Source organism: Phoenix dactylifera, chromosome 11 (genome assembly GCF_009389715.1).
Source record: "Phoenix dactylifera cultivar Barhee BC4 chromosome 11, palm_55x_up_171113_PBpolish2nd_filt_p, whole genome shotgun sequence".
NCBI lineage: Eukaryota > Viridiplantae > Streptophyta > Magnoliopsida > Arecales > Arecaceae > Phoenix > Phoenix dactylifera.
Window position 1 is genome coordinate 10426700 of NC_052402.1, and position 12855 is coordinate 10439554.

At 44.8% G+C, this 12855-nt stretch overlaps 1 protein-coding gene across 2 annotated transcripts; it reads right to left on the minus strand.

Moving 5' to 3' along the window:
• Positions 1–3532: 3532 nt before the first annotated feature.
• On the minus strand, positions 3533–7485 carry LOC103715007 (50S ribosomal protein L12, chloroplastic-like). 2 transcript variants are annotated; one of them, XM_039131557.1, is made up of 2 exons: positions 6717–7485; positions 3533–3948 (listed from the first exon to the last, which is right to left on the minus strand). In XM_039131557.1, the coding sequence occupies exon 1, from the start codon at positions 7348–7350 to the stop codon at positions 6772–6774; it is 579 nt and encodes a 192-aa protein (XP_038987485.1). In that variant the 5' UTR covers positions 7351–7485; the 3' UTR covers positions 3533–3948; positions 6717–6771. The 2 variants fall into 2 exon arrangements, with proteins under 2 accessions (XP_038987485.1, XP_038987486.1); XM_039131558.1 differs by lacking the exon at positions 3533–3948 and adding an exon at positions 3991–4132.
• Between the last annotated feature and the right edge of the window lie 5370 nt (positions 7486–12855).

The following is a 12855-nucleotide window of genomic DNA, read 5'->3' on the forward strand; positions in this document are numbered from 1 at the left end:
GGACCTGCAAATCCTGAGAGTCCTGCGCAGCCCCTGACTGGGCTTGTAGGCCCCCCGCTGATGGTCCACTAGGATCCCCCCTAATAGAGCTAGCGGGCCCCATCCCTGCAGCAAGGGCCGTGATCCAGGCCGGCATATCTCGCGTAGCCCACGGAGAGCCCGCGAGAGAGGAGTGTGGCCCGTCACCGCCCGTGCGCCCAGCTGGGCCCGCACTGCCCCCGCCCGTCGCGAAGCCAACGGGCGCGGCCTGCTACCCACGCGGGGCGCGCCATCGGCGCAGGGCGCGCCATCGGCGCGGGGCGCGCCGTAGGCCCCGCGCCGGGCTCTGAAGGCCCGGGCTCGGCGGCCCAGCCTAATCGATTGGGCCTGCTTGCCTGGGCCCCTTGGCGGACCAGGGCCCGCCGGGGCCCTGGCCCGCTTAGCGCAGCCCCGACTCGGCTCACTGGGCCCAGAGGCAACCAGGGCCGAGTCAGCCACTCGGTCGACCTCGTCGAGGTCGTCGACCGAGTCGACCCAGAGCGGGATCGAGGGGTCCCGGTGCGAGCCCTCCCCCCCCACCCGCCGGCGATCGTCGCCTGGCGACTTTCGTCGACTTTTGCCAGCCTTTGGTGTCCACAGGGGACTCCGGTAAGGCAACTGGCGATGGCGGTCGGGCGGCGGGCGACTCGGGCCGCGGGTCAGACACCGACATCTGCCGTCCAGCTACCGGAGAAGGCGGCCGGGACGGGCCCGATCCAGGCACTGGTGGAGTCTCCTTCGGCTGTGGTGGTCGAGACTCCCACGGCGGAGGCCTCCGCCGCGTCGCCACCATCCAGGGGCCAAACACCACCCCTGTGTTCTCCTCCCCAACACCAGGGGGCGCCGAAGCCGACCCGCCACCAGGGTCCACCGCCACTGGTGGCGGATCCACCACCCACCCAGGAGCCATCGGGAACCGGCAGGCCGCCTCCAGATGGCCCATCCGCCCGCACCGGGGGCAGAGGAGAGGAATATTTTTCGAAGATGAAGGGCTGCCACCGCACCTTCGTCTTCCCGTGGATCTGGATTCCAGGTTTAAGGGGCTCGGATGCATCGACTGCAACCTTCACCCGGGCGAACGCCATCGCCCGTCGCTGCTCGGTGACAGTGTCCACGGCGATCGGACGGCCAGCCCTACTTGCTATATCAAGGATAGTCGACGGTGTCCAGTATTCCGGTGGCAAGCGAGGAAGACGAAGCCACACCTCCACCGGCGACACCGTCTCCTCCCCTGGCTCAAAATCAGGGACCCAGGGAGTCATAGCAAGGAGTTGCCCCCCCACTACCCAGGGTCCCAGATTAAGGGCACGCTCTCGGTCCGCCGATGATCGGAATCGAAGAGCCAGGTAGCCGTCCGCAAGAGGGACGGCCACCACATCCTGGAGCTTGGCCCGGGTAGCCACGTCCTTGGCTACCCACTCGGCCGGAACTCGGCGTCCCAGGCTGCGTACCACGACAGCCCTCCCGTCCCACTCCAGGCGGGCCGCCGCAATGGGTTCCTCCCGGAGCGTCACGACCTCCGGGAAGCGGCGGCACAGCCGCTCAATCTCCGCGGCCATGGGCCACTGAGTCACCCACGGCCCCGGCCGCGACCAGGCACCGGAGTGCTCCCCACGACCGCCATCGGATACTCCGCCGGGTGTTTTGGGCTTACCTGAGCCTCTCGCCGTACCTCCCGCTTCCGTCCCCGCCGGCGCCTTCCCCTTCCCCTTCCGATCCATGACGGGCGTCCTACGAAATCCACCTGCGAGAAAGAAGTTAGCTGGAAAAGAATCGCAGAGGCGAGAGCCGGGATCCGCCTGCGAGGAGGGCTGAGGGCGAAGGCCCGCGGGATCCACCTGCAAGGTCGAACGAGGACGATAGCCTCCCCCTCCCCCCTCCAGGTTGTCGGACTGGACCGGTGACGACCACCGGAGGAAAAACGCCGGCGTAACTAGCCGTTAAGCACCACTGAGGTACGGCGTAACTAGCCGTTAACTTCCCCAGAGTTTCTCTCACTTCCTTGGTGTCTTGGTCTCTTGGGCGGAGAAAGGTGCATCCATCTCCTTTTTTGTGAAAGGATGCACCATTCGCTTATAAAAAAAGGATGCACCAATAATCTTCCATATATCAGCTGGAAGTGCGTCAGGCCACGCCCCTACCCAAGTTGCTCGATTTTTTTTAGCTTTTGGGTTGGGTTTAGGCTCAAATTTTTTTTGGATAATCCAAGCCCGAGCTCGACCCGAGCTCCGGCTCGAGCCAGGCCTGAATCTAATGGACCTGCCCAAATTATCCGTTTGGACAAAAAATAAGTCTGATACGAACCTGATTGAAGTTTAATATTTTATAATATTTTTTACAAGTAATTTCTCTTCTATAACATAAGTAAATGATAGCTAAACCCATTTTAATATTCTTTACTTTCTCATTATTCTCTCTAAATAACAACATGCAAAAACAAAATGATTCGAACTGAATTCGGGCTTCTATAACACAAATAAATGATAGATGATAAATTATTCTCAATCTATGATATATCCGAGCCCAGCTTGAAAAACAAATGAACTCTACATTTAAGCCCAAACCCGAATTGAATTTTTTGGGGCTAATTTGAAGCTCGACTTGATGGGCTTTAGTTGGCTTGAGCCCATTTTTAGCCCTAAACAAAGGATGGGTACCCATAGCTTGAACAGTGCGAGTAGTAATCCAATCAGTAATCTGAGCCCACTTTTGTCTTCAAGGCAAAAGTAGCATGAACGAGCCCTTTCGATGATAGTGTGGCCAAAGGAGAGAGATGCGGAGGTATAGGATTTGTCATCCGAGATCATGATGTCAGACTGGTGGCAGCAGGAGGGCAGCGGATCTTCGACACATTCGTTGCGTGTGCCGAGCTCAAAGTAGTATGGGAGGCCGTTACCTATGCGAAACGCGTTCTGGGCACATATTGCATCCTTTTGGAGGAGAGGCCGCTGTTCCATGACATATGCCAGAAATCTGGAGGAGTGTGACTCCTACCTGGCCACTTATATTTATAGGGAGATAAACTGTGTCATGGACTGGATTGCCTTCTTTGCTGCACATCACTTAGGAGGGTTTTATTTGGATGGACCACGTTTCTGCTCAGAAGCCTTTCTGTAGCTACTTCTGATTTTATTGGCCGCATTTATATTCGATGGGTGTGAACCACCGTTGTACCCAAAAGAAGAAGAAGAAGAAGAGAAGAAGAGCAGCTAGAAGAGGAGGAGAAATGAGAACCATCCGCGTCAATAAATAAATGCAATAAATGCAAAGGAAGCGTTATTTGCACAGCTGACCAGAGAACCGTACAGAGAACACTATCAGATTTGCGTCTCTTCCATAAGCAAACATGGTGTCGTCTACTGTTTGGTCATGGCCCTGAGGAGCCAACACACAAACCTTGTTTATCTTGCCTTTGTTGCGACATCCAACCCTGCAGTAGGAAGGCTTCTGATTCCTTCCTCTCCCTTCGTTTTTTATTTTTATATAATTATATAACATGATATATTGTTACAAGTTTTACAAAGAAGCCGGCAGATTGCCGACTTTATTTTATCTGCATAAAAATGGACCATAAGTTCCTTCCTGACAATTATACTATAAATATTCTAGTCACGGTATTTATAATTATATGACTGTTTATTATGTGTTAGTTCAACTCATCTCGCATGCAGTGTAGGGTACAATTTTTTCATGTATTGGTGGGGAATGGTGAAGTGGAGGGCTCCCGATTGGCCGAGAGCAACGGCAGCATCTGGGAAAGGTGCGGTTGCCGGCTGAGATCAGCAAGAGGGAGAAGGGGGAGAGAGAATGACCAACCGAGTTCAGACATTCAACGAACGAGATGCCTTTATAATCTTTGCTTCACAAGGGGTTGGGGGGACGATCCACCATTCATTCTCTCCTGTGTCCCGCAGCAGAATACCATCGCCCCTGACATTATAAAGGCAACGGAAAACATGCAGCACAAATTTGATTGAGAGAAACGAAGTTTGATCAAACTACAAATAAAATTCTATCATCCTTCAGAGCTAATACAGCACATTCCTATGAGGAGAAGGGAAGCTCCATTGCTTTAGAATTCTTCTGTGGTGAATTGCTTTTGAATGTTAATGGCCTAAAAAAGGGAAACAAAAAAAAAGGGGCAGCCTCAGGATAAAGAGTCATGGTAATAAAAATGGGCCAGTCCCCGGACCAACTTTTAGTCATTTTGGCCCAGGACTTCAGGCCAGACCCATTGAAAGACCCAGCCCATCTGCATGCACCCAAAAATTTCATGACAACTAAACATATTAAGAGGATGAACCCCACCGAATCAGTTGCAATTACTGAGAGCAAGGACAGATGAATTAGAATCACTACATATATAAAGAGAAGCTCAAGAAACATGAATACAAAGATAAACTACCATTACATAAAAACCGAATATATCTATGTTTCCCTATTTACTATAAAGAAACCTGCTGCAGTATAATCCCTTGCCGACACAAAATCCTCCAATTCCTAAATTAAATTTCATATACTCCATATTTTACTCTCCTTCACAAATAACAGATCCTAAAAGCCATTTTAACAGAATTCGTTCTAGTTATTGTCGAGTTTCCATAATTATTTTACTGGTCCAGCCTTACTCATATTTTCCAGATTCAGGCTCTGTTTGGTTGTCACCAAGATGAAAGAAAGAAATAATGCTGTAGAATAAGGTGTAAACAAAGTGGCCTTGGCATGGGGTTAGTTCATTAACCCTTTCTTTAACTTAAAAAAAACCAAATAGTTTTGACATCTTCAAGAAAAGCTTGCCCTTAATTTTCTACTGGCTTTCCTGGAATTTTCTTTCTGCATCATCAAACAAAAAGAAGGTCCCACGCCAGTTCTTTCTTACACTGCTGTCTAAACATAGTGTTAATCCTAGGCCCTTCACTCCTAGGACAAACACATAGTATCCCACCTAGGGAGGCATTTCCTCTATCTTATAACAACTATAGAGTACACTCGAGCCAAAAAAAAAAAAAGAAAAAAAGAAAAAAAAAAGAGAAAACCTTTCGGACATAAAGATAATATATTAGACAATAAAATTGACCCAATTTATGCTAAAGTAACTCTTACCCGGTGAAAATATTTTGCACTTCGAACCAATTACTCTTATAAGAACACTTAATGGTGATGATTGAGTATGATATTCAGCAAGGTATGCTGTCTCGATACTAGACTCTATACTGGTGCCACCCTATCATAATGTCGATATGTCCGGTAAGAGAGCCGGTTCAATGTACCAAGTGTCGGTATACCTCCGAACCGGTACTAAACCAATATGGTATGGTACGGCGTACCATATCTAGACTCATCTCACATCAGAATTAGCTAACTATTTCAAAACACAATGTTTAGCCACCTTGGAACCAATCAACTTAATGCCAATTGCCTACCAAGCTTTCATCCATACAATTTCGACAAATGCACCCTACTAAAGTAGTCAACTCTCGAAACCACTGCCCAATAAAATCAAGGGAGGAAGAAATGATAATGAGAAACTTCTCAAGGCTACCCTTGCAAGAGAAGGGCGTCAAATTTAAAGTGAAGATATCAAAACAAACCTTAAAGCCCCTTAGTAGACCAACCCTTCCAAATGAACAATCAGGAACCCCTTCCCTCTAACAACTTATTGATTTAAAAGAAATACCTAGGCAAACCATTGAAAAAGACATTCATCCAACCAATCCAATGACCAATTAAACATAACATCCTAATCATTTACATTATAATAGGCTTTTTCTAAGTCCACTTAGTGCACAAGGACACGTAGCTTCAATATTGTTGAGCTGAGCAGTGATACATTCATGAGCAGACTCAATATTGTCAAAATTACACTATTAACTAAGGCATTTCTATTTTCCGATCATATCCTGTAAATCTATTTCCTAATCAAATTCATCCCCAACTAAATTGTTATTGTTCTCTTAAATGCAGCTAGATATTACCATGTTATGACCGTTATGACTTAATTAAAACTCAATCCTCTATCTATCTGTTACTATTACTATGACTTAATATCACCTTAGTTCTCGATCTATCCTCATTATATGTTACATATAAAGCAGCCCTATATATCAGCAACAGTATTAGCCCATAAAAGGGATGGGAATTTTTAAGAAATTAGCAGCAACTATCAAATGGAAGTACCCACAGAAGAATACCACGCAACCATATCAAATAGAACTAACAATAAGAACGTCAAAATATATTAACAGAAAGAGATTACAATCATCCACTACCTCCAGTTCTTCCTACAAGTCCAAAGACGAGCCAGTTTATTTCTCATCAGCTAAAAAGAAGCAAAACAATAATGACAACAGCATCAAGAATCATGAATAAACTAGACTGGTCACAGACCATGAAACCCCACATAGACATTCTGATGATTTTTCACAGCCAAATTAGTTACATAAACAATTCAGAAGGATTAAATTAGTAAACATCAAATAATAGCATGGAGCAATCCCTGTCAAATCCAATGATGCTATTCTAAACATATGCATTTCAAGAGCATGAGAAAGCAATGACTCGAGTAGAAACAAATCAACATGCCTGTTGAAGCTATTAAATAAATACAAATAAGTAAAACTACAACGCAGTGCACGGCATATCCCCTCAATTTTACAAACAATAAATTTAAACAGATAAAAAGATCAGATCTTGCGAACCTAGACGTTGGATTCTTGTAATTCTCCCTCCATCTCTCACCAACCCAAAGGGAATTTAAACGATGGAGACCTTCGCTCCGACCTCCTCGAGCTGCTTCTTAGCCTCCTCGGCGTCCTCCTTCGTCACCGCCTCCCTGCACTTCTTCGGCAAGCCCTCGATCAAATCTTTGGCCTCCTTGAGCGCCAGGTTCGTCAGACCTCGAATAACTTTAATCGTCGCAATCCGGGCGTTGCTGGGAACGTCCTCGATCACCACGTCGAACTCGGTCTTCTCCTCGACGGCTGCGGGGGCCCCCGCAGCAGCGTCGGCGGGAGCTCCGGGGGCTGCGACGGCGACGGCGGCGGGGGCGAAGGCGGCGGCGGAGACGCCGAGGCGCTCCTGTAGGAAATCGACGAGGCCGCGGGCCTCCTCGAGGGTGAGCTTCTCGATCTGGGCGCCAAGCTCCTCGATCTTGGGGGAGACGGCGGCGGCGGCGGCGGCGGTGGGGAGGAAGGCGGCGCGGCGGGAGGGGGCGGTGGCGAGGGGTTGGAAGGGAAATTTTAGGGTTTGGGACGGGGCGGAGAGGGGGGAGGCGGAGGAGGGGGCGGAGCAAGGGGAGAGGAGAGAGAGGGCAGTGGAGAGCGTCGCCGCCATTCTTTTTTTCTTTTCCTTTCCTCTCGCCTTCACCTCTTTCTTTCTTTTCGGTTTCGGAAGAAAACCGGTGAGAAGGAGAGGGAGGAGGATAAGATAAGGCAACGGCAAGTAATGACGGATATAATGGCGAGCGGGGGATTGGGAGCTGAGTGGTAGATAAACTGGTGGTTTATCTGGAAGAAGATGCATCCGGTGGCACGAATCATAAAGTAGTATAGATTGGCATTTGGCTCCTCATTCTGCTACTGACTCCTGAATTTTGATTTATTTTTTTATATAGTCGATGGCAATCCAGATTTCGTAGTTTACATCCAATTTTTTTCTTTGAATTATTTTGTAGTTTACATCCAATGTCGTGCTGTAAGAATGTTGCGTACTTATGGTTGTTATTACTTGGAGGAGGGGGGTTCTTTAAGCCAAAGTTGAAGGTATAACAAATTGCTTACTTACCTTTAAATTTTTATGTGGTTTTGGCTTTGCTTTTCCATGCGCTTGTCATGTTAAAATATATTCATATTACAATGCTCCTGCTACGTTATCCCTTTATAGTTGGATGTTGCCCTTTCCACATGTAAGAAGGTTTGCCCTCTTGAAGTTTCTTGCTAATATGTAGTTTGAGTTCATTACAAATATGACCATCTAGTTGTTTTGGTTGCAGTCAAAGCAAAAGGCTGGAATTTTCAGAGGAATAAGCATTTATTACCTCAATAATAGATGATCTTAACAAAAAGTGTTGATTTTACCGTCCCTCCAAATAAGAGCACCGAGCCTGCTGAATAATCCCATCAATCTCTTTCCAATTCAGAAGGATTTTATTAGCTCGTTTCTGTTCGTTCTTTTTGTCATATAGGTTTGTAAGTTGTAACTTTGTGCAAGTCCTCTTGGTCATTGAACCTTTTCAACAGTATCGGTAATTTAGTCCTCCTATCCTGTTACATTATGTGGCTTTTGCAGCATAAGAGGTTCATACCTCTCAGCTGCATTGATGTTTTTGGATGTCAGCTGGTTTGTCATCTCATGAGCACCTGAAAGGCATCCTTTGAATCAATCATACTTTGTTTATTCCTTCCATTATCCCATATTTGATCGAGACAGTCGGGATCGACATCTCTGTTGCATTGTATTGTTCTTCTGCCTCAACCCACCGGCTGTCATGAGTCTCCTAACCATCCGATGCATCATTATGTAATAGAACAGGAAACATATTGTTTCTGTCTACTCCTTAGTTTTGCCCTGATGGTCCTTCAATTTCATATTTCCATTGGAACCCATGGTGCTCTTTGGAATTGTTGGGATTGTCTCTTGATAATCAACTATAGAAGCAAGGATCACTTTGCTAAGATATAGAGCGGCTGCCTTTGGGAGTGGTCAAGGGTCAATTTTAGCAGCAAGAATCCCCTACCTAGGGTAAGGCAACTGCTTCAGAAACTTCTTGGGATCTTGAATGCACGTCTGCCTCCTAAGTGCTTCCTTACTTAAAAGTACTTTGCAATATCCTTTTCCAGCCGCCTGCACTTGTTTCCGCTGTCGATTCTAGCAACCAAGGATCAACCATATAAGCAAGCATAGCTTAGTGGATTGGAATTTTGTCTCTGAAATTAGGATAATGTGTGTCACGCCCCCACCTGCGCGAGGCACGTGAAGCACCCAGTGCCCACGTGGGGACCACATGAGGGGGGAACACAGAGCTCCCCTGCCAGATATTATCCGGTTCTGGAGCTTCACGCAAGCGTCTTTCATCCCTTTCCGGTTTTGTTTTTCACCCAAAACGCGTCTGCAGGATTTGAAGACACCCGCCTTATATGCCCAGGCTCTAGAACGAGTCTTTTCGATGTGGGATTATTGGGCCTCACACTCTTCCGATCATCGGACAAGAGCCGTCCTTGGCTCTAATACCAAATGTCACGCCCCCGCCTGCGCGAGGCACGTGAGGCACCAAGTGCCCACGTAGGGGCCACATGAGGGGGGAACACGGGGCTCCCCTGCCAGATATTGTTCGGTTCTGGAGCTTCACGCAAGTGTCCTGAACCACTCCCGGGTTTTGTTTTCCATCTAAAATGTGTATGCAGAATTTGGAGATACCCGCCTCATATACCCAGGCTTTGGAATGAGTCTTTTCGATGTGGAACTATTGGGCCTCACAATGTGAATTTGTATTATGAAACACTAGAGGTAAGAGTGGTGTTGCTTGCTAAATAGTTGTGGCAACGTGAGGTAGAAAGTTACCACCACTTGAGGAAGGTTGAACTGACTATGTGGAGCATGTGGGTGGGCAGAGATGCGGATATATGGAGCTTCTTCACATAATGGAAATGTATCAGAAGAAAAGAGCAATGCTCGTGGTGATGGAGTGATTTCATTTTCATGTAAGGTGGAGACATAGGTAGCACAAGAATCTCCTATATCTTTTTATTCAGTCACTGGAGGGTGGTCTATAATTCAGAAATACTCTTTAAATAAACTCCCTATGAGAAAGCCTATGTAATACAATTTGAAATATTAAATTCACAAAAAAGGGTATCAGAGGAAATGAAACTTACTATACTCTTCTCTATTCCCAAAAGGAGCTTTATCTTTCCAGCTAGAGGAAGGATAAACTTTTTCGCACTTTGATTCTACTTTAAAGGCATTTTTTTGTTGAAAAATCTTTTAAAAATGGAGGATATTTGTGCAGGAAGCACGAAATATCTTGTTAACCCTTTTCCTACCAACTTAAGTTTTTGATCTTAATTGGCTAGTGAACATAATATCAGAGTCTAGATTTGTTGGATCATTGGATGTAATACGTTTGAATCTCCTCCATGCTAATTATTTTATTTAATTTATCTAGTTACTATCTTGATCTATTTTAATCAATAAGTTTGTTATCTTGATTCATTTTGGTCATTGTGGACTCTCCAAGTGCATGGTCCCGTTTTTTTTGGAGACGGTTGGTTGGTTAACCATGTGAAACAATCTTTTGTTTGGATTTGATGTGCACCACCTAAATTTTTTATTTGATTACTGGTAGTCTCTAGGAAAAAATTCTGCCAAAAAAAAAAAAGGCATTTGTGTTGATAGCATATTCTGCAAATATGGTGAATTTGTTGCCAATCTTCTTTAAATAGAGTAACTTGAGTTTTTATGATCTCTGTTCTACATAATGATGGTTATACCTTGGCTTTCTCCTCCAATTTAGGAATCTGTGCAGTGCAGCAAAACACTAAATTAGTAGGGATAGTAATGAAAATGTAAAATTTGATCATACATGCAGTTTCTTGGTCTTTTTAGCATATTTATTTCATGTAAATATTTTTTGGGGAAGTAGTCACTTCAGTGCCTTTCAAAGAAAATTCAAGCTGATTGTTCTTTTTATCAAGATGCTTAAAAAGGATATCACTTGGTAATTTCTAACACATTTCAAAGGCCATAGTTCATGAATTTTCACAGGCTCAAAAATTGTACCATTAAGATCTTATCAGTGATCTCTTTCTCTAATAAAGATTGTAGTCTATATTAAATGGACTCAAGTATGTGTGTGGGGTGCATCTGCTTGTTTAATTGTGGGATCCTTCCAATATATCAGAATTTCTTCTTATGAGTCCATTTCTGATATCATACTAATTTTTGTGTTGAAGCGTTGGCTTTGGGTACTTCATTCGAAATCAGTAGGTCGAGGTAAAAAAGATGATTGTCCAGTCCTTCAGTTAATCTTGATGGTTCTATGATCAAAATCTGTGTCGATCCGTGTCTTGTCTCATCAGTGTTATGCTATTCAGCAGATGACATTTGAAAAAGTGAAAACTGGCAAAGAGCTCTATTAACGCACACAGCACAAGCGCGCAGACACAAACACTTCTTTTTTTTTTCTTGAATTAATGGTTTAGCCTCCAAAAAAGTAGTCCTCTGTTTATGATGAGCCTAGAGATGTGGCTTATGGAGGAATTTGTTTTACCCAGTCTCTTATGCATACCAGTGAGTTCTTAATTCCTTGCTAGGGAAGTAGTGAGAATGTGAGATGGGCCAGTTTTGCTATCTAAATGCTTAGTTACCACTGTGTCCATATTTTAGAGCCAGATTGGATTTTATTTGTAATCCTACATTATTTTCTATAAATTCATCTCATTTGCAGAATTGCTTGTCCATACTGAACATGATTGTTTTGATTCATAGCAGTTGCTTGCAGGGAGTGTCAGAGCATAAGAAAAGCAGTGTTAAGCTCGTCTTTACTTCCCCTCTTTTGTCTCTGCACTTACAATTGGGCTTAGAACTGATTTCTTTATTGCCACATCTTGGTTTAAGTAGCAGACCTCAACTACAGTTTCAGGACCCAATTCTGCAGAACCTGAAAAGCAGAAATTTAAAGAAATTATTTGAAATGTGCGATGCTGATAGTTATTGTTACAGAATTTAGATTGTTCTATTCATGTATTAAAACTTGGATTGGAGGGGGTACATATATGGTCATGCATGTGGTGCTGCCAACACCGTTCCCATCTTTTATTTCCAATGGAAGTCTTGTCCTTCTGCAAGTAAATTTTAAAAGATAAGTACATATATGTCATGCGACTTATGCTCCATAGTTTTCTGAGAACAGGTGAGATTCAAGCAAGGGAGATCAGGATTTATGAAAAAAATTGAGGGCTGTTGGAAAGTAGAGCCACTGTTTGTTGAGGAACAAATTTTGCTTCCTTCCAAGCCAAAAACATGGGTGAACAATGATTTATGCACCAGGGCCAGCACTTGTTCCCTTGCCATCAATCTCGTGGTATTTGAGGGGATCACCACAGGAACCACCGAGATGCTGATAACTGACCTTTTAACAGAGGCTGCTAGGCTAAGGGGAGCTGGTTATGGCATACAGTATTGACAATACTAAAGAGAGATGGCATTAGAGAAGCACAAAGCAACAGTGAAGTTGCAGCGCTGTGGCAGTACATTAAACTCTTTTGGATCAACAAGATGAATGAGGGGACCCTGAAGTTGAAGCCGCTGTAACTGCTGGCTATCATGGGGTGCCACTATTTATTGAATCCCAAAGTACATATGAGTTAATTATTCAGTTTATGACATGCTTATAATTACAGCCAATGTTGTATCTTTGATGAATAAATGCTTAAATAAAATGATCATGGTTCTGAAGAATTTTTGTCCTTTTTCTCTATATCTATTGCACTGTAATACTCAAAATCAGTTCAATTGTATTCCCTGAAGATGCATTCTCTGACGGTCAACCATCATTCATATCTTCCTTTCTTTGTTTTTTTTTTTTTCATGGATGATGATAAAGGAGGCTGCAAGGCGCAGCCACCCGGCTTTTATTAATTTGAAGAGAAGAGAAGAACGAAGTTACAGAGAGGACACTAGTTTGAGAGAGTTTCATGAGCTTTGCCCGGTCAAAAAATAAAACCAAACGGACCGACCAAAAAGCAGATAACTATCATACATATCAAAAAGGTGATAGTACATAGCACTTTTTTTTTCTGGGTAAAAAGGATTGTTTCTTTGATGAGGCTACAAGGACTC

What these genes read in the sequence shown, in the direction of transcription:
- LOC103715007 (XM_039131557.1), bottom strand. Translation starts at nt 7,350, where the DNA reads ATGGCGGCGACGCTCTCCACTGCCCTCTCTCTCCTCTCCCCTTGCTCC.